At 36.8% G+C, this 21,557-nt stretch overlaps 2 protein-coding genes across 3 annotated transcripts in view; one reads left to right on the plus strand and one right to left on the minus strand.

The window, feature by feature from the left end:
• Positions 1-621: 621 nt before the first annotated feature.
• The window catches only part of TAOK1 (TAO kinase 1), a 63,597-nt gene continuing 42,661 nt past the window's right edge, over positions 622-21,557 (plus strand). For both annotated transcript variants that reach the window (XM_044672884.1, XM_044672883.1), the window contains exons 1-2: positions 622-753; positions 10,204-10,275. In XM_044672884.1, the coding sequence (XP_044528819.1) occupies positions 622-753; positions 10,204-10,275 (204 nt within the window). The remainder of the gene's footprint in view (positions 754-10,203; positions 10,276-21,557) is intronic.
• On the minus strand, positions 9,276-9,809 carry LOC123244407 (60S ribosomal protein L21-like). Its single transcript, XM_044672885.1, has one exon. It carries the CDS (start codon positions 9,658-9,660, stop codon positions 9,310-9,312), a length of 351 nt encoding a protein of 116 aa, XP_044528820.1. The 5' UTR covers positions 9,661-9,809; the 3' UTR covers positions 9,276-9,309.

Consider the following 21,557-nt stretch of genomic DNA (forward strand, 5'->3'; position numbering starts at 1 on the left):
CATTCTGCTCTGTGGAACCAGAGAAGGTTTGAGCTCTGTGATTAGTTTCTGTGAGAGTAGTGCAGTAATGTCATTTCTGTGGGGAATAATATTTATACATATTATACTATGTGATCTCAATAATAGATTATCATGCATTTCAGATCAAGTCAGTGAACATTATGAGGTACCTGCTCTCTGTGTGTGCAGAGCTCTATACTAGGCAGATGCCCCACTTCCCCTACCCCTCCAAAAAAGCTCCTCTTAAGGAGTGTATATTCTTCTGATGGTGGTAGAGGGTGAATGGTGGGAAGAGCTAGAATATATATACAAATAAAGCATCCTAAAAGGAAAATTGAGGTAAAAAGGGACACTAACAAGAACCTGGTATCCAATGCTTTGGGGGGTTTTGGTACCCAGGGTGAGCCTCATCTCAAAAGATGACAAGGATGTGCCCTTACCCCAATGTTGGGAAAGTCTTAGATTGGTTGTTGTTTATTAACTTTCTTTATTCCTTACCATGTATTTTTTTTTTCTTCTCTTACAGTAGTCCATGCAGAAGTGACTTCATTTATACAGATGAACCAAGGATTGGGACAGCACTATAAACCCAGATAGTCAGATAGCTGACTGCCCAGCAGGATGCCATCAACTAGCCGAGCGGGCAGCTTGAAGGACCCTGAAATTGCTGAGCTCTTTTTCAAAGAAGATCCAGAGAAGCTCTTCACTGATCTAAGAGAGATAGGTCATGGAAGCTTTGGAGCAGTATATTTTGTGAGTCACCAAGTTCTCATATCAATCAACAGTATTTTTTGAGTAGGTGCTTTATGAAAGGCATTCATGATATGAAGTGATGAGGGTAATATAAAGGAAATTCAAAACAGTGCCCCTGCCCTGGAAACTTGGGGAGGGAGAACACAGATATGTCAAATGACTGGAAAAGTTTTGATTTCTCTTTTTTATATATTTTATGTATATAGGCATACCTCAGAAATGTGAGTTCAGTTACAGACCACTGATATAAAATGAGTATTGCACCAAAGCGAGTCACACAAATTTTTTTGTTTCCTGGTGCATATAAAAGTTTATACTCGACACTAGAGTCTATTAAGTGTGCAGTAGTATTATGTCTTTAAAAATGTGCATACCTTAATTTTAAAAGAGTTTATTGCTTAAAAATGCTACACATCATCTGAGCCTTCAGCAAATTGTATTCCTTTTGCTGATGGAGGGCTCACCTCATTGTTGATGGCTGCTGATTGATCAGAGAGATGGTTGCTGAAGATTTAAAAAGCAGTGGCAAGGGGCAGCTGGCTGGCTCAGTGGATTGAGAGCCAAGCCTAGAGACGGGAGGTCCTAGGTTCAAATCCGGCCTCAGACACTTCCCAGCTGTGTGACCCTGGGCAAGTCACTTGACCCCCATTGCCTACCCTTACCACTCTTCCACCTATAAGTCAATACACAGAAGTTAAGGGTTTAAAATAAAAAAAAAATAATAATAAAAAAAAGCAGTGGCAGTTTCTTTAAAAAGACAACAGTGAAGTCTGCTGTATTGATTGATTCTTCCTTTCATGAAAGATTTCTCTGTAGTATGTGATAGTGTTTGACAACATTTTACCCACAATAGAACTTCTTTGAAAATTTGAAATTGGAGTGGTGGTGCCTTGATGCTCTGGTTTTCTATCTCTTTTACCTTTAGTATAATTGAAACAGGTTGCCAGTCCTTATTGTCCTTCTGAGTATCATGGAAGAGCTGTGGTCTAAAGATGCCCCTCCTGGAGTCTTAGTTTTCCCAGTATAGGGCACTATGTACATACACCCTTTCTTTTAGGGAGGTGAGTGTTCATTTGAAAAGAAGAATTTTGTATTTCCTAACTTCAGAGAGTAGCATTTATTGTCTCAGTTTTGTTTTCTTGGATCATTTCCTATTTGCCTAAATTTTATTTATTCTTGGTTTTTCTTCACCTTTTTAATATTTTCTGGATTTGCCAGAGGAGAACCATAGTTAGGCTCCTAATTCTGATGGGTGCTTTAGAAGTCTGTATATTCAGTTCTTTCCTTTTACAGGTGAGGACATAAAGGCTAATAAAAGTTAAGTGACAGGTCCAAGTCGAGGGACCTTTATGGCTATTAGGAGAAGAGAACAAGCATTTATTAAATGCTTACTATGTTTTACTTAAGCATTGTGCTAATCTCTTTACTAACATTACTTCATTTGATCCTCAAAAACACCCTATGAGGTAATAGTTGCTATTATTGTCCATCTTATAGTTGAGAGAACTGAGGAAAATAGCTGTTATTTGACTTGCCTAGAGTTACATAGCTAGTAAGTATCTGAGACTGAATTTGAACTCAGGGCTTTCTAACTTCAGCCCCAGTACTCTTTTTTTTTTTAACCCTAATATCTTTTATATATATCCTTCTATATTAATTTTATTTGTTACAGGGCTGGGCAATGGGGGTTAAGTGACTTGCCCAGGGTCACATAGCTAGGAAGTGTCCGAGGCCAGATTCTAACCTAGGACCTCCTGTCTCTAGGCCTGCTCTCAATCCACTGAGCCATCCAGCTGCCCCCTCCAGCCCCAGTACTCTCGTCTACTGTGGCATCTAGATGCCTGCATTTCCAAAGCTTTCTGTCAGTGTAGCTAGGGTTGTGACTGTGGGGAAAAAAAATGAAATATGAAGACTAATTTGTAGAGAAAGTAAATGCTGTTTGGCCAACCCAAAAAAATCCTAGGTGATGCTGTAGTAATAAACAATATCCATATTTCTCCCATTCATTTATCTGATGTTGTGGTTAAGTTCTGTTTGAGTCTTCATGGTCCCATTTGGGGTTTTCTTGGCACTCAGTGGAGTGGTTTGCCTTTTCCTTCACTAGCTCATTTGACAGATGAGGAAACTGAGGCAATCAAGGTTGAATGAACTTGCCCAGGGCCATTTGTAAATTTACAAGTTTACAACTTGTAAATGCCCGGGTTCAGATTTGACCTCAGGTCTTCCTGACTCTAGACCTAGCACTCTTATCTACTGTGTCACCTGGCTGGCATACACTGTGGATTTGTTCCCATTTCTGCCACATAAATAGACTAGCTATTGTTGTTGTTGTTGTTATTATTATTTTGAATAAGCTTTTTGATTCAAACTTCTATTAAATGCCCCACCAAAACCTACCTCCTATTAGAATCCTAAATACAAGGAAATTATTTTCTCTTGTCCTCAAGTTAATTTTATAAATTTTGAAAGGTTAACCATTTTTGAGGAAAAAAAGGCAAAAATAGAAATTACTGAATGTGCAGGAAGCTGAAAGGGATTATAGTAAGTAACTTTAGCAAAGTTATAATCAGTAGAGCTTAAAGCCAATGAGATAATAAAGCTAATTAAATTCAATTGAAACTTTGGTTTCAAGTGTTTAAAAAGTTTCTATATCAACTCAACCAAGAAACCTTTCTTGAAAACCATTGGGTTAAGATGATTATTAAAATTACCTCTATTTTATATTGATAATCCTACTAAAAGGAGCATTACTTATTCTGACTTTAGTTTACATTTACACGGAGTTATTGAAGTAAATGTGTCTCAAGTAGTGTCAGCTTATTTTTCTTTCTAAAGATATAGAATGTTAGTATGAAAAAATCCTACCTACCCTACTCACATTTTCCTCTGGAATAGTGAGCCTGGATCCCAGCAGATCCATGTAGCATTAGTATCCATTGAGTCATCTTTGAAGCTTTTTACAGATAGATCCATATGGAAAATTGTCTCAGTATTGCTTATTTTGTTTTACAATGTACACAAGTTCTTTTATAAGGCTAACATTGTGGGAGTTTGGTAACAAAAGCAATCTTGTGGTTAATTCTTTGGATATATTAAAATTTTCAAATTGTAATTTTCACATGTTAGATATCCTTACAGAACTATACGTGTATAGTGTGTGGTTACCCTCCTTTCTTCACTGTATATCATAGAACACATTTTCCAGTGGAAACAATTTGACAAATGATAATCACTAGCAAATATTTATCAAATGCCTACCCTGCATGAAAGTGACTACTGTAAACTGTGACTACAGGTGACAACTGTAAACTGTAACCTGGAATGTCTTTGGTGGTGTGACCAACTGAATACTTTTTGTAATTAGTCTCTTTGGACCTGAGGACTTAATGCATTGATCATTAAGGCTGCATCATATTCAGCCTGATCCTAGGAATTCATTTCAATCCTTGCTTTTCCCAGGGAAAATTCCTATGCTCCTTTGCGGCTTACCATGATGGATCCATTCAGAGCTAGTGTTGATATGAATGCCTGCATTGGAGCTTTAGGTACAGAAATGGCCACTGAGCAGCAAAATTTGAACTACTTTTTTGAGTGAATTAAATTATTATGGGCTAGGCTAAGAGTCTAGGAGTCACTTTACTCTGCTTACCTCAGTTTCCTCATCTGTCATATGAGCTGCAGAAGGAAAAGGCAAACTGTTTCAGGGTCTTTGCCAACAAAACCCCAAATGGTGCTGTGAAGAGTTGAACACAACTGAACAATAACTCTAAATCTTGTTGCCTGATCACTCTTTGTAATATCCTATAGAAAAATAACTGACTTAGAAATGGACAGAATTGTACGCATGTTGGTAACTGCTTCTATCTTGCCTAGTTCCAGCTTGTCCCTTTTGGGATAAATAGTCAGTTGTAGGTGTGGTGTACCTTTCCTCCTTATTCTTAATATTCTTCCCAAATGTCTTAAGATACTAGAGCTATTTACTACTAGCTCCTTCATAAAGGAACTCATTACACTAACAGAACTTGTCCTTGTTCAGCTTCAAGTCTTCAGTTTTCTTCCTCTGTCCTTTAGAATCTAACTGACAAGCTGATTCAATCATGTAGAAAAATTTGTTCCCCACAGGGTTCTAGCTGTTGCTCCAAGGTGTAGGGGTTTCATCTTTTGCTCTGGGACAAAATCCTGATGATCTTCTCCTAGTTCTGGCTCTATTCCCCTTCCCTCTTTTACCCAGCTGCTAGATTTGCTTTCATGCACTAATCTAATTATGGTACTATTATCATCTATTCTCTTCAATGTAAATTGATTGCCTTGCACTTGCAGGTGATATAGGGCAATTTGACTAAGGCTCTTAGTAGGTGCTCAATAAATGTTTGCTTACTGTTTGAAAAGATTACTCTGAAAACATCTTTTTGATTAATAGCCAACTGAAATTCCTAAATAGCTTTTGTGACAGTCCTAATCAGATACATTCAGACTTCCAGATTTGAGTTTTACTGTTCTGAAGGCTTAGTTGGGGGTCCTTCTGCAACCACTAGCTCTTTGGATCTGGGGTTTCATGACTGACAACTGAAACCTCCTATTTTTATCTCCAGCATTTAGTAGTACTTTGCATACAGTATGCACTTATTACATGCTTCTTCCCTTCTTCAGAACTAGCTAGTTGTGATTATAAAATGGGGAAATAAAAAGAAACTGGGACTCACATGTCTTACATACTGTGACTAAAGAAATCCATTACTCTCTAGCCAGCTTGGTGATGCATCCCTCAAGATTTAGCTAGACTGGTGGTTTGACATACCATGCCCATACTTCAAGTCTTTACAGTGGGTAGAACTATGCAGAGCTAGTGCTCCATTGGCAAAGTGTTGAGAACACAGGGTTCACTACCATTCTCCAATGGTGCAACAGAGAGGGACTTTACTGGAGGTTTATACTTCAGTGTTAAAAAAGAAAAGGGAGAGAATGTTTTTGGAAGCAATTATAGGAAACTATTACTGCACAAGACAAAGGTATTTAGAGAATATAGATCAAAAGATCTGCATTTAGGGGCAGTTAGGTGGCTCAGTGAATAGAGAGCCAAGCCTAGAAAAAAAAATAGAATAAAAAACCTAGGTCCTCAGTTCAAATCTGACCTCAGATACTCCCTAGCTATGTGACCCTGGGCAAGTCCTTGCCATTCTTCTGCCTTGGAACCAATACTTAGTATCAATTCTAAGATACAAGGTAAAGATGTTCTCGGATGCCAGCTTTGCCATTAGTTTGGGACAAATAATTTATTTGTAAAGAAGAAGTAGAGAGTTCTTATTAAAAAAAAAACCCTGGAATTATGATTAATTTTCTCTTTATTCTAATTCTAAGAGAAGGAAGATAGAATTTTCAATTTGTATTACTAGAAGGGCACCTAGGTAGCACAATGAATGGAGCACTAGACCTGGAGTTAGGAGGACCTGGGTTTAAATCAGGACTCCTAACTGTGTTACTCTGGGCAAATCAATTAACCCCAATTACTTAGCCCAAACTTACTGTTCTTCTGCCTTAGAATTGATATTTCGGAAGACAAAGATTTAAATAATAATAATACTATATTATAGGTTAGGCTGTGCTTAGTTATTATAAAAGAATTCACTCTCTTAAAACAATCCTTCCTTACTCTTGCCTTACCTATATTTTTTGACCTTTGTATTGATCACCACATAGAGAAATGTATGTACTTTTTTTCTCTAATCCATTAATTTTTTTTATCAATTTGGAGTGGGGAATTATCTTTGAATGAAATATGTTCCAAAGAAATACGAATTCTGCTTTAAAAAATAAAATTGTTCTCAGCAAGGAAAGCAGAGTAATCAAGAACACAATATCAGAATGTCTTTGAAACTAAACCCAAGAATCTTGTGTAGCAGACTGCCTTTCTAGATCACCAATTGAGAACTATTTACATTCAGTCTCTGGTGAAAGTATATGGCTGTGAGAGGAATGAGCACACAGTGCAGGAAACCAGAAATCAAGTGACCTATTGACAAATGTCACAAGTATTGTGTGTCTTTGGGTAAGTCACATGATCATCTTGTGCTGCTGATTCTCTGCTTTTAATTTTTTTTTTTTTTTTTTTTTTTTTTTTTTTTTAAATTTTAACCCTTAACTTCTGTGTATTGGCTCCTTGGTGAAAGAGTGGTAAGGGTGGGCAATGGGAGTCAAGTGACTTGCCCAGGGCCACAGAGCTGGGAAGTGTCTGCAGCCAGATTTGAACCTAGGACCTCCCGTCTCTAGGCCTGGCTCTCACTCCACTGAGCTACCCAGCTGCCCCTGATTCTCTACTTTTAACATAGGAATAATCCAACCCTTCTACTTAATTAATTTGAAGGAAGATGGGATGAAGCATGTAATGGATAGACTCTTTAGAGAAAATACCCATTTTATTAGAATCATGCCTTCAAGGAGCTAAGCTAGACATATTTTGCATTGTTTATTAAGAAAGTAAACAAATAATCCCCTTATAATATTGTTCATGTCATACATTTAAAGATATAGGTCTGAATAGTCTTTAGACCTAAATACAATTCAAGTAATATGTTAATTGCAAACCATTCTTACTATATTCAAGGACCTCTGTACATGTGATCTGTAAGTAGTCACCAACCTTTGAACACTTGACCTGTGCATTTGTTGCACACTCTAATGGCAGATGCCTCCCTGTCTCCCATCCCCAGAGCCAGCCTTTTTTCTTTTTCTTAATTCCCTGACTGGTAACTTCTAGCCCACACCTTCCTTGCTGTCTAAGGCCAGCAGCATCAGCTTATGGCCAGACCCAGCCTTCTTTCTGGCACCCTTTGGAACATGCAGAAGAACTAGAGTCCTTCTGTATTATCTTATGTATAAATACCTATGTATTTGCCTTCCACTTTTTTTTTTGTCTTTAGTGCTCACAGTTTAAATTCACTTTGAGCAAGTTCACATGATGCAACATCCTCCCTAGATTCCTTTTCCAGAAGAGATGATATCAGAAGGAGCCTTGTGCTCAGACAGGCCTGCTATTAACTATTTGCTTAACCTTGGACTAGTCATTTTACTCTCAGAACCTAAGCTTTCTCTTGTATATAATAAGGCTATTGGAAGGCTTGGTATTTCATGGTCCAATTCTAGTCATTTCAGGAGAACTTGTATATCCTTCTAGTTTACCCTGTCTTACTCCATTTGTGAGATCTTCAAATCCCACAGTTTTAATCATGGCTAATAAACATAACAAAAATACTGGCTATGTATCTCTCTCAGGGAAAAAAAAGTAAAGCTCCATGTTTTGAAGTTAAATTAGAGGTAATAAGAAACCAATGTTAGCAAGCCTTGAACAGAAGTCCCTCTTGAAATCTCCACAGAAGTCTCTATTTGCTCTCTCATTGGCCTGTAAATAGACCTGCATTTCTTCAAGCCAGTGGCAAAGCAATTTAGTTCCCATTACATGCCTGGCACTGGAGTAAGCTCTGGGGAAAAACATAAGCAAACATATAAATAAAATAAAAACACCACTTTTAGTTGTGTTTTCTCTATTTCACTTAACAATGTCATAAGGATTGTTTTTTCTGTGGTTAATTTAGGTGTGTCAATTCCATTATGGTTAAAAACTTAGCCAACCAGTGATCTTTTGGAACTTAATCCTTTCATCAATTGGAGACTGATATACCTGGAAGCTTTTTCACCACCATTCTTATATTTAGAATGTGTTTCTTAATTTGAATACATTCATAATTTAGACTTAAAAACAGTTGGGTCTTTTCCCCACTTGATCTGAACTAATGAGCTTATATTTCATGTTTATTTCTAGTTTGACCCTTAATTGGAGAGTAGAGGAAAAGATAACATAGGGAGAACTCTTACCATCTAGGGAGAAATTAGCAGAGCTGTTTTGATCAGAATGTTTTAAAACTCTTTAGCAGTTATGTTTAGTCATTGTTGAGTGCAGTCAGAGAATGAAGAGTCCCTAGAATTAACCTCCCACTGGAATTGGGTGGACTGTCACTTGGAACCTTTACCTAGCAGTCACCACAATTTACCTGTTTCCTTCTTTAGTCAATGTGTGTTGCTCCTTAATGATTTATCCCTTCCTGGAGGCTTATCTCCCTGGCTCTCTGAAGAGTTTTCTGCTTGCTGCTGGCATAGGCCAAATGGACTTTTGAAACTGTTCATTATCCTTCCCTGCCCTTTGGGCCAGGGTTGAGGGTTTTGAGGCAAGAGAGTGTACCAGTGACTTGCATATCCTTATTTCTGAGGGTAAGGTTTTAGGAGTCCCTAAGATTGTACAAATTTTGTGCCTGCCAATAAGAGAAGTGGAAGGGAAAAGTAGGTGTATCTCTCATTCCTCTTGTGTTTTTTCCTTACATTTCTCTACCCTTCCCCCCCCCCCCCCAAAAAAAAAAATTGGATATGGGCACACTGGGGCACTCTGTGGCCTGGACTGGATTTTGCTAGTTCATAAATTCTTATTAATTTCTAATTGGTTGAATATATTGGTAGAATATACTTTTTTTTTATCCAAGAATCTTTTATTTTTATTTTAATAGTCATTTATGCCATAAATTCATAGGGGATTGGTTCCAACAGCTCAGGTTCCTTGCCATTGGTTCTCACAAAGTGTGCTTCTCTTGGTGGAGCAGGCTGATGTTTCAGTTGAACCCAGGTGCCTTTTTCTTTAGCTTCCTTCTTTTTCTGATCATTTTCCTTCACTCGCTTCAGGAAGCTATCTCTGCTCTTAGAATGCTTAATATGCTCAATACGCACATTAATCCTCTTGGCTAGAATCTTGCCCTTAACCTGTTTGTTTACAACAATGCCTACAGCATGCTGAGTGACATTATAGACCCGTCCAGTCTTGCCATGGTAACATTTGTGGGGCATTCCCTGCTGAACTGTGCCCATACCCTTGATATCTACAATATCACCCTTCTTGTATATTCACATATACGTAGCCAAAGGAACTACACCATGTTTTCTAAAGGGTCTAGAAAACATGTAGCGCGTCCCCCTCCTCTTTCCTTTTGTGTTTGTCATTTTGGCAACTCACTGGAAGATGGTGGAGCCGGCGGAAAGTAGAATATACTTTTAAATACCTCCTTCTACCCTCCTGATGAGTCTTTCTTTGAGTAAAACACATGCAGTTAATGTAGCAGCCACATTGACCAATTGACTCAATCACTCACCCACCCTCCCTCCTGTCTTCCCTCAGTTTTTTAAAAGTCTCAAAATAAAACTTCATTATCTGCAATAGAGGAGAGTGGGTGGGTTGGCATAGTAGGCACAGTAGATATTTAGAACCTTGGAAGCAGGAATCTGAGAATACGGAAGGACCACTGTTGTTGATGAATTTATAATGCTTAAGTTTGGAGGAATGATATCACAGATTCTGTCATTTGAAAAAATGTATGAAATGGCATAGTAACTCTTTTCTTTATGATGTTGCAGGCACGGGATGTGCGCACCAATGAAGTGGTGGCCATCAAGAAAATGTCTTATAGTGGAAAACAGTCCAATGAGGTATGTGAAAGAATTTATGTTTATGCTAAACTCTGATACAAGACTGATCAGGAAAGAGAATATTCTGGATATAATCATATGATTTGTTTAACTAAACATTGTGTGTATCATAGATCAAGTTAATAATTTTCAAAAACTAAAATACCTCCGACTAACCTGTAGAAGTGATAGAAAGGATCCTGAATTTGGGGTCAGGGCTGATCTCAGCTCTGCAAGTTTGTATGGTTTTGGTTAAGTTATTCAACTTCTGTGAACCTCAGTTTCCTCATATGTCTTTATGAAGCTGGACTAGATGGCTTCTAGGGTCCCTCTCAGCCTTCACTGTGGTGCTATGATGCTATAAACATACCAACTGAGGGTAGTCTTTCATTTCATATTTTTCTTTTTTCTTTATTCATTCACTTTATTTATTTTTTTGTTTATTTGGCTGCTCATTCATTCATTCATTCATTCATTCATTTTTAAAGCCCTTACCTTCCATTTTGGAGTCAATACTGTGTATTGGCTCCAAGGCAGAAGAGTGGTAAGGGTAGGCAATGGGGGTCAAGTGACTTGCCCAGGGTCACACAGCTGGGCAGTGTCTGAGGCCAGACCTGAACCTAGGACCTCCCATCTCTAGGCCTGGCTCTCTCAATCCACTGAGCTACCCAGCTGCCCCCATTTCATAGTTTTTTGATGGTTCAGCTGGTACTCTTCAGTTACGTTCAGGTCACCCTTTATGAATAGTATAATCACTATACTGTCAGGATAGCACTGTGTATAATATACATTCCCCATTGATTGAAGGCCTGATAAGTTAGCTTTTACTGTAACCTTGAAAAAGAAGTAAATAGTTGCTTTCTTGTTAACTTCATACTGGGAAAAACATATTTTAAAATTAATGAAGACCTAGCTCAATGGATTGAAAGCCAGGCCTAGAGACATGAGGTCCTGGTTTCAAATCTAGCCGCAGATACTTCCTTGCTTTGTAATTCTGGGCAAGTTATTAACCTTCATTGCCTATTCCTTACCACTCTTCTGTCTTGGAACCAATACGCAGTATTAATTCTAAGACAGAAGGTATAGGTCTAATAAATAAATAAAATTAACAAAGACCAAAAAAAAATTAATGAAGGCAAATGGACTTTTTGCCTCCACGTCCTTAATTTAAACCCCATCAGCTCCTCAAATCCTTGTGTTCAGACTTTCCACCACTCTGCTAAAACTTTTCCCCTGAAGTTGTTAATGACTTCCAAATAGCCAAATCCAGGAACCTATTTCAGTCTTTATCTTTTATACAGCATTTGACACTATTTACTAACTGCTTGATACTCTAGCCCACCTCCTTTGACTTCTATGCTATTGCATGGATGGGATTTTCTGTCTACTTCTCTTTTTACTTTCATGTCTTCTCTTTTTTCTGTAGCTAAAACCAAGTTGTCCCTAAAGTTTCTGTCCTTGGCCCTCTTGACTCTAAAAAATTGTAAAAGAAGTTTTATTGATATCTTTACTTTTCTACCTTTTCTCAGGCAAGCTTTCTTTTGCTACCTGTCAATCAAACTTTGCTCTGTAAAAAGAAATTAAGCAAAACCCAGTAAGATTGACATCTTGGTACAGGAGGAAACATTCAAAATGGAGTTAAAAATTCCAATTTGAATCCTATCTTCACCACTTGTTGCCTGTGTGAGCTTGGGCAAGTCACTTCATTTCCTTGGGCTTCAGTGTTCTCATCCATGAAATTGAAGGCAATGTACTTAATTGACCTCTAATGTCTCTTCCAACTTCTAACTTTTTGTCTTATGACTATGTCTAATGCCACTGTCCCTTGTAGACATCTCTTTAATTTTGTTCTCTGCCCAGAGCTTGGCTTCCTCTTGGTGTTCTCATTTACATTATTGTTGTCTTTGCGAGTATGTGTGTAATTCTTATTTCAGTATTGAGCAGTGCGTGTTTCTCTGAATTCCTTATGTTTGTAATTTCTTGCTACACGTAATAATATTTCATTACATTGAACTTCCACAATTCATTTAGCCATTCCCCAGTTAGTTAGGTACCCATTTTATTGGAGGTTCTTTACTACCACAGTAAGAGGTATATATTCTTTGTTGTATTTGGAGATAGTATGCTAAATAGTAAACTGGCGAGTTATAGGGTCCAAAAGTTAATCACCTTTTTGACAAAATTCCTATTGTTTTCTTAGATGGTTGGACCAGTTCAGTTTCACCAAGTTTGTTAGTGTGCCTTTTACCATATTCCCTCCAACATGAATTGCTTCAACTTTGTGGTTTTTATCAACTTCCTAGGGGTGAAGTGAAACCACAGAATTGTTTTGATTTGCATTCTTCTTTTTATTCATGATTTGAAGTATATTTTCCTAAAGCCTTTGATTATACTTCTCTTTTTACACACCATTTGTATCCTTTTGACTCTCCACTTTCTTTTTCCCCTTCGTAGTATCTCTAGCCTTGTACATTCTAAGCACTTAATTAAATGTTAACTTAGATTTAGCTCATTCACTTCCATGGCTTAATTCAGCCACCTCGATGCAAATGATTTTCAAATCTCTTTTATATATAGACCTCTCCCCAGAGATCTAATCCCATATTTCTAGCTGCCTAGTAGATATGCCTCTACCTAGATATCTTGCTTAGCACAAACTGAGCATTCCTAAAATTGAACTCATGGTCACCCTGAAGACAAAACTACTCCCTTGTCATGTTTTGTTGTTGTTGTTTTGTTTTTTAAACCCTCACCTTTTGTCTGTATTACTGTATATTGGTTCCAAGGCAGAAGATTAGTAAGGGCTAAGCCGGGGATCAAATGATTGCCTAGTTTCACACAGCTAGGGGAGTGTCTGAGGCCAGATTTGAACCTAGACCTGGCTCTTAGTCCACTGAGGCACCTAATAAGTCCACCCACCCCTGTTTTTAATGACAACTCCCCCCCCCCACACACACACACACACACCGTGCTTTTAATGATACTACTACCAGTTCTTCCATTTGACACTCCACCTGAAACTTGTGAGTAATCTTTGACGTATTGTCACCTTTAAAATCTAATTACTCATTCTGGATGTCCTACCTTCTAATGTCTCAGACTTTCCTCTCAGTTCTTCCACTGCAGCCACCCTCCCATTTTTCCTCCCAAAGCTTTTGGATTGTAATAGCCTCCTAGCTGGCTTTCTTGTCCTTAGGCTGTACTTTCTCCACTTTTTCACATTGTTGCTTTTGTGACTTCTCAGGGGCATGGCTTAAGCTCCTCCTACTGAGAACCCTTCTGTGAGTTCCAGTTGCCTACCAAATTACGCTATCCATAACTGCCTTTCATGGCCCTCTCATCTAGTGCCCTCCTAGCTTTCCAGGCTCCCCTCTCATTATCCTCTTTCTTGTACTACACATTCCAGTCTAGTTAAAGCATTCTTAGAATGCCCTTTGTTCTCCCTTTGCCCTTCTCTCTGCCTTAAGCTTTCTCCCATGTGTGAAATAGACCTCCCCATTCCCATTCTTCACCTTTCCTTCAGGTGTCATCTCCTAATTCTTCTAGGTAAAACTCATCACACTCTTCTGAGACTTCTTAAAGCCTAGTACATTCTGCCTTTGTGTAAATCTTCTGATTTGTGTAAATCTCTTTCCTTGGTCCTCACTCTATTATCCTTGGTGTTGAACATTCTTTTAGCATAAATGCTGGATCTTGCTTCATCTTTTTATCCCAAGCACCTAATGCCATGCCATATTGATAGTGTTGGTATTTAACAAATGTTTGTTGGCTTGGGTTGAATAACAAAATATATTCTAGATTTCAACTACTTAAATAGTATCTTGGTTACATAAAACTCCCAAGTGGAAAAACAAATGAACATTTATCTTGATCGAAGTTTAGGTCAACTTTTCATCTTAAAAAGAACGCAAAAAATGGTTTGGCACTGGAATTTACTTTATATTTTTTTACAAGGCACTTATAGATACTTACTAGGAATGATCAGAGTGAGCACAGTATTTAGTTTGCTTGCCTGTAAAATCAGATTCCATCACACCCTAAAAATTGGCAGAGGTAAGAAAACAGGAACAGTCATTTTTATCAGGCCATGGGAAGACAGGCACATTCTGTACTGTTAGTAATCTTTGAAGTGGCCCAAATGTTCTGGATATCAAGTTGGAATTATTGATGGAACATATCTAAACTATTGTTGTGGCCCAATAATCCAGTCCTGGGTTAAATTCTCAAGTGAGCCAAAGACAATACCAAAATATTAATAACAATCACTTTCTATGATAGCAAAAAATTATAAATAACATAGATACTTATAAGTTGTATGAATTGCTTTTTTTTAAGGTACTACTATACGAATTAATGAAATATTGTGGTACATTAAGATATAATGGATATGAATAATTCTGAGAAATGTGGAAGGATTTTTCTTATAGGTGTAATTTTAACTAAAATAGATAACATTAACTCTTAGAATTTATGCCAACACTGGCTAATTGAATTGAATTCTATGTCATTATGTGATATTTTTTTTTATGAACAAAATTTTGCTATATCAGGCCCATTTTTAAAAATTGAAGTTTTCATATATACCTTCTTGTTGACTCTTTTTAAAATTATTTTTTCCAATTTCATATAAAAACAATATTTAACATTCCCTTTTTAAAATTTTGAGTTCCAATTCTCTCTTCCTCCTTTCCTTCTTATTACTCCCCAAGATGACAAGAAATTTTATGTAGATTATACATGAGCAGTCATGCAAAATATACTTCTATGTTAATTACTTTGTAAAAGAAAATAAAGACTCCCCCTCCCCCCTCCAAAAAAAATAGTAAAAAATGGTTTGCTTTGGTTTGTATTCAACCTCTATTAGTTCTTTCTCTGGAAGTGGATAGCATTTTCCATCATAAGTTCAGTGGCATTGACTTGAATCTTTGTATTGCTGAGAATAGCTAAGCCATTCAGTTAATCATCTTACATTATTGCTATTACTTTATACAATGGCCTCCTAGTTCTGCTCACTTTCCTTTGCATCAGTTCATGTAAGTCTTTCTAGGCTTTTCTGAAAGCATCCTGCATTTCTTATAAAAATAGTTTTCCATCACAATTATAAACCACAATTTGTTCAGCCATTCATCAATTTATGGGCATCCCTTCATTTCCAATTCTTTGCCACTTCAAAAAAGAGCCACTATAAATATTTTTGTACATGTAAGTCCTTTCCCTTTTTCTTTGTTTTGCATATATAGACTAATAGTGGTATCACTTGATTAATGGATAGAAAGTTTTATAGCCTTTTGGATATATTTTAAATTGCTTTCCAGAATTGTTGGGTTAGTTCACAACCCCACCAGCGGTCTATTAATGTCCCTGTTTTCCCAAAACAGGCTCAGGATTGTCCAGGTAATAAATAGAACTAAGATTTAAACCTAGTTCCTCAGACAGTTCTATGCTTTTCTTATTGTACTCTGGAGATTCAAAAAATGCCCAGTTTAAACAGAGCAAAGGGAGTAGTGATACAACCTAGACCATATTAGATACAACTGCCAATGACTTTGTCTTAAATTGTGCTTTTGTTAAAGGTGGGTCAAAATGAATAGGATGCAATTTCCTTTTTCTTTGAGACTTTTTTTTAAAAAATTCTTACCTTCTGTTGTGGAATCAACACTAAGTATAATTTATAAGACAAAAACACAGTAAGGGTATTAGTTTCAAATGTACAGGATGTAGTTTTAGAAGTGAATGTGAATATTTCTATTAATATTTCTGTCCTAGTTAGGACCTGGGTTTGATTGGCTACAATTGTGGGTTTGAGTAGTTAAACTGTAGCCAATATATTTTAAAAGGAAGGATGTGGAATTGATTAATGGGGTGGAAGGGGATAAAAAACTAAACCAAAATGAATAAACAAAGCTTTTGGGGGATGATAAGTTGTAATACGGATGGAAATAGTGAGAAACTGTTTCAAAAAGAAATTTCAAGTATTATTTATAGGCCTCTAGTAATAGAAGAATGAAGATGTGATTTTCATTGATAAATGAAGAAGGTTGGTAAATCCAGAGGATTTGTGTCAAATTAGATATCCAAAGAAGTTTTGGACTTCCTTGAGTATATAAGTTTAATGTGTGTTTAAGTTGAAACATAAATGCAGAAGCCAAAATTCTAAAAATGGCCTATAAAAAGAAATTGCTTTCATTCTGGTTCTAGATAAAAGTAATATTTCTAGTTTACTATTAAGAATCAGTTTCAGTATAGGTAAGTGTAATTTAGCTTGCTCATTCTAGGTGATTTATAATATGCTGAAAATACTTTAAAAACCAATATTGTTTTGTTTCATACTTTTTTTTTAATTATTTGAAGTCATATGCTTTTTAGAAATGGATAGCTAGGTGGCTCCATAGTACACAGGATCTGGAATCAGGAAGCTCCATCTTACTGAGTTGAAATCTGGCTTTAGACACTTTATTAGCTGTGTGACCTGGAGCAAGTTACTTTTTGCCTCAATTCCTTCTCTGCAAAATGAGCTGGAAACCCACGCTGTCTTTGCCAAGAAAACTCCAAATGGGGTCACAAAGAGTTGGCCAAGACTGACAACACTGAACAACAAGCTTTTAGAAAACAATATTCATGGTCCTAGGCTGTAGTTACCCAGCTTTTCACCTATGGGGACATAAGGACAGTGAATACAATAATCCCTGCTTTCAGGGAGTTTGTATTATAATGGGAGAAGCCACAGAGATATAGATAGAATGTGTAAAATGTACACAAAGAGGTTAAATACAAAATAATTCTGGTTAAATAAAAGTTAACTTCTTAAATGCAAGTTTTGACTGAATCACCTTTTGGCACAAACACATCATCGCTGACTTGGAATATTGTGGTACAACAATGACCTGAAGATGAATCTCTATCTACATGCATGCACACATTTTGCAGTCCTGGCACTTTTCTGCCCTCAGCTAAAAATACAGGTTCAGGGGGGGCAGCTAGGTGGCCCAGTATAGGTAGAACACTGGGCCTGGAGATAGGAAGTCCTGAGTTCAAATGTGATCTCAGACTTTCTAGCTGCATGACCCTGGGCAAGTCACTTAACTTGAATTGCCTAGACCTTATCACTCTTCTGCTTTGGAACCAATACTCAGTATTGATTCTAAGACAGAAAATAAGGTAAAAAATAAAATTAAAATATAGGTTGGTGAAAACTATCTGTCCTAGATAATAGGACTAAGAGATTTGATTTCCAGGGAGGCAGAACCAAAGTGTCATAGTAGCAAGAAGTACAACACCCCCCCCCCCCAAAAAAAAAAAACCAAACAGATCTAGAACACACTACAGATCAAGTCCTAATTAGAAAATCACAGAAAAAGTCACAGTTGTTTTCTGTCAGCATAGAACCAGCATGAGAGACAAGTAAGAGAGGGTTTTGCTCTGTGGATGGGGTCCGGCCAAGAGCTCACTGCACAGAGCATCCCACTTTCCAAGGACTGAAAGATATCTTAAGCTCTACACCAGGGCAGATGAGGTTCTCATGCTGTTTGTGAGAACAGATACCAAGCTTTGTCACTCACTGCCCAACTCTAGGTCATATAGCCAAGGTAGACTGAGCCAAGAACAACTTTAAAAAACACATTTCATTGAATATTTCCCAATTATGTGTAAAAATTTAACAATTTAAAAAAATTTTAAGTTCCAAATTCTCTCCCTCCCTCTTATCCCTCCTTCATTCTTGAAAAGGCAAGGACTTTGATTCAGATAATACATGAAATGCCATGCCAAACATATTTCCATATTAACTGTGTTGAAAGAAAAGAAACAAAATAAAACATTAAAAATAAACAAAGTTTTTAAAAGTCTGCTTCAGTCTTCATTCAGAGTTCATCACTTCTCCCCCTGGAGGCAGATAGCTTTATTCATCTTGGTCCTTTAGAACTGTCTTGGATCACTGCCTTGATCAGTAAGTCTTTCATAGTTGATATTCCTTAACATATTGGTATTATTGTTTACGATGCTCAATTTCTGCCCACTTTACTTTGCATCAGTTTTTTTAGGCCTTCCCGGGTTTTTCTGAAATCATCTTGCTTATTTCTTATAGCACAATAGTATTACATCACAGTCATACACCACCATTTGTTCAAACGTTCCCTAATTGATGGGTATCCCTTCAGTTTCTAATTTGTTGCCACCACAAAAAGAGCTTCAAAACTATTTTTATACAAATAGACCCTTCATGGAACAGTTCTAAAGCAAGCAGCCTTTGTGTGATTCTTGTGCCATTAGAGGAGGGAGATCTCAGCTCCAGCCTCAGCCCAGTCTAAATCTTGAAGAGAAATATCCAGGCAGCAGTCTCAGACTATAGGGGGATGAATAGTCCTGCCCCTCCAGACCAACAAAGCTTTCCATTTGGTTGAGCAACACAGTCTCCTGAAATGCTCAAGAGGGAAAAGCCACAGGCTTGATACTCAGACCCAAATCCAGGACAGGATCTTGCAAAGCTCAGACCAGGGTACTATTGATCAAACTACTTTGGGAGCCCTGAAAGCTTATAAGTCCTCAGCCTGAGCTGTCCCCAAGGAGTTCAAAAGACACAATACACAATATCTTCAAGAAAACTACTGCAGGCACAGCCCAGTCATTCCCTTCAGAATGGAATAGAACCTAGTCCTAAAATCAAATCAAAAAATAGTTAAGAAAAATGAGCAAACAAAAAAAGAATGTCACCATTAAAGCCTTTTATGTTGATAGGGGCAATTAAGATAAACCCAGAAGAAAAGGGAAGGGCTTCAAAACATCTACAAGTAAAGCCTAAAAGAAAAAAAAGTGACAATTAACTAAAATTCATATTAAAGATGGAAGAGTTTTTTATTTTTTATTAAAAAATTTTTTTTTAAACCCTTATCTTCCGTCTTGGGGTCAATACTGTGTATTGGCTCCAAGGCAGAAGAATGGTAAGGGCTAGGCAATAGGGATTAAGTGACTTGCCCAGGGTTACACAGCTGGAAGAAGAGCTTTTTAAAAAAGAATTAAAAGTATCTTTGTAAATGAAATGGGAATGCTGGAGGAGAAAAATGGAAAATATCTGAGACCTGTGGAAGAATGATTTGGAAAAGAAATAGCTTGGCACAAGTGGCATAAAACAAGCAACAAACTCAGAAAATAAAAATGGAACAAAGAACCTAATGAATTCATGAGACAACAAGAAATATTAAAACAAAATCAAAAGACTAAAAAATAAAAAGTATGGTTTCTCATAGCAAAAGAAACTGACTTGGAAAATAAATGAAGGGAAGAAAATGTAAGGATCTTCAGATTACTAAAGAGCCATGGCCAAAATGATAATCTGATAAGACATTATACATCAAGAAATCATGAAAGAAAACTGCTTAGACTTCTTAGAACTACAGGTCCAAGAGAAATTAGAATCTTCTAGTTACCTCCTGAAAGAAATTCCCAAATGAACACTCCCAGGAACATTATAGCCCAAATCCACAGCTTCCAAATCAAAGAACAAATACTAGAAGCAGCCAGAATGAAAGAATTCAAGTTCAAAGGATCCACAGTCAGGATTACACATTATTTAGTAGCTCCCATTGTGAAGATGCAAAGGACTTCAAGTATAATGTTCCAGTAGCTTAGAGCCATGAATAATTTGCCCCACAAAATTAAGTATAATTACATTGGGGGAAAGGAGGGAATGAATCCAAAGACCGGAGCTTCATAGAAGTTTTGAAGTTAAAAGATAGAAGTTAAGAGAAACATAAAAAGCTTTTTTAGGGATGCTGAAGAATTAGAAACTGATTGAGTTACAGTCCACTAGGAAATGGCTGAACAAGTTAAAAGTTTTATATGCATGTATAAAAATACCACTATACTGTAAGAAATGACAAAGGGAATAGTTTCTGAGAAACCTGGGAAGACTTGTATGAGTTGATGAAGAATGAAGTGAGCAGAACCAGGAAACAATTTGTACAAAGACAATAATGTAAAGTCAACCAATTTTGAAAGATTTAGAAACTCATCTGTGTAATGACCAATTATGATTATAGAAGAATAATAGAATTGAATGAAACATGCTACCTACCTTCTTCTGATAAAGAAGTGAAAGGATTAGAGTGCAAAATGAAATAGATTTTTTGGGTGGCCATAATTTAGAAATGAGCTTTTTTTAAAAATTTGATTGCTAATATTTCTAGAGAAGAATACACAATTTAAGAAGTCCTTTGATAGATTGATAGGTAGTAACATAGAAACAATATAATACTGAGCTCCAGCTAAAAAAGTAATAATCCATTCTTGAAGTAATGTTCAAATCTGCTGCTGATTTATTTACAATATATTACTTTATATTTAAGTTATAAAGCTCCTTTCAAAGAGAACTAAAATCTTATTTTGTAAGGCAAGTTGTTAATCAAGTATTACATGAAATCTAAAAAGAAATTTTTTTATCAATTACAGAAGAAATAAGGGTAACAAGATCAAGCTTAAGCAAAATGACCCAGATTCCTCAGGCTTTCTCCCTACCCAGTCACTCCAAAATTAATCCACTAACTTCCTCACTCTAGAACTATTTTCAGAGACCATTCATTGGGTTTGTCTATAGATAATCTAAGACCACTCCTTAGGCATAGTACGTATGCTAGCATATATTTTAATCCTTTAAATTTTAAGAAAATTATCTTATAAAATTTGGATTGTTTTATATATTCTATTGGGTTACATAGGGTCCATTTTAAATTACTCTACCAGTGATTGGCACATCACATTGTACATAGGAGGTAGGCTTGGATTTCACTGCTCTTGCTAAAGGCAGAGACTGCCCATCCCTGTTTGCCCAACTAAACAGCAGGTTGATCTGGATGCCAGGTGACCTCACATCCTGTAATGTCTTGCACATAATCTGAAATAGCCTATGAAAAATCTGTTTATACTACATCTATTTTCATCTGGTTTCTAAAAACCTCTTGAATTTTATGAAAAGAATGAATGAATGAATACCAGAATAGTTTCTTTAATAGTAAAAGGAAGGTAGAAACATCTTCACAGAACATTTCTTATTAGAGTTAATGAGAATTTACAGCATTCTTTATTAGATACATTAAATATCAACATGGTGGGGTAAGTCAGGAAGGCCCGAGTTAAAATCTGAACTCAGATACTTAAAATCTGTGTGACCCTGAGCAAGTCACTTAGCCTGTCTGCCTCAGTTTCCTCCTCTGCAAAGTAGAAATAATAATAATAGCCTCTACCTTTCAGGGTTGTTACTAGGATTAAATGAGATAATATTTAAAGCCCTCTGTAAACCTTAAAGCATTCTG

This window comes from Gracilinanus agilis, chromosome 4 (genome assembly GCF_016433145.1).
Source record: "Gracilinanus agilis isolate LMUSP501 chromosome 4, AgileGrace, whole genome shotgun sequence".
Classification (NCBI taxonomy): domain Eukaryota; kingdom Metazoa; phylum Chordata; class Mammalia; order Didelphimorphia; family Didelphidae; genus Gracilinanus; species Gracilinanus agilis.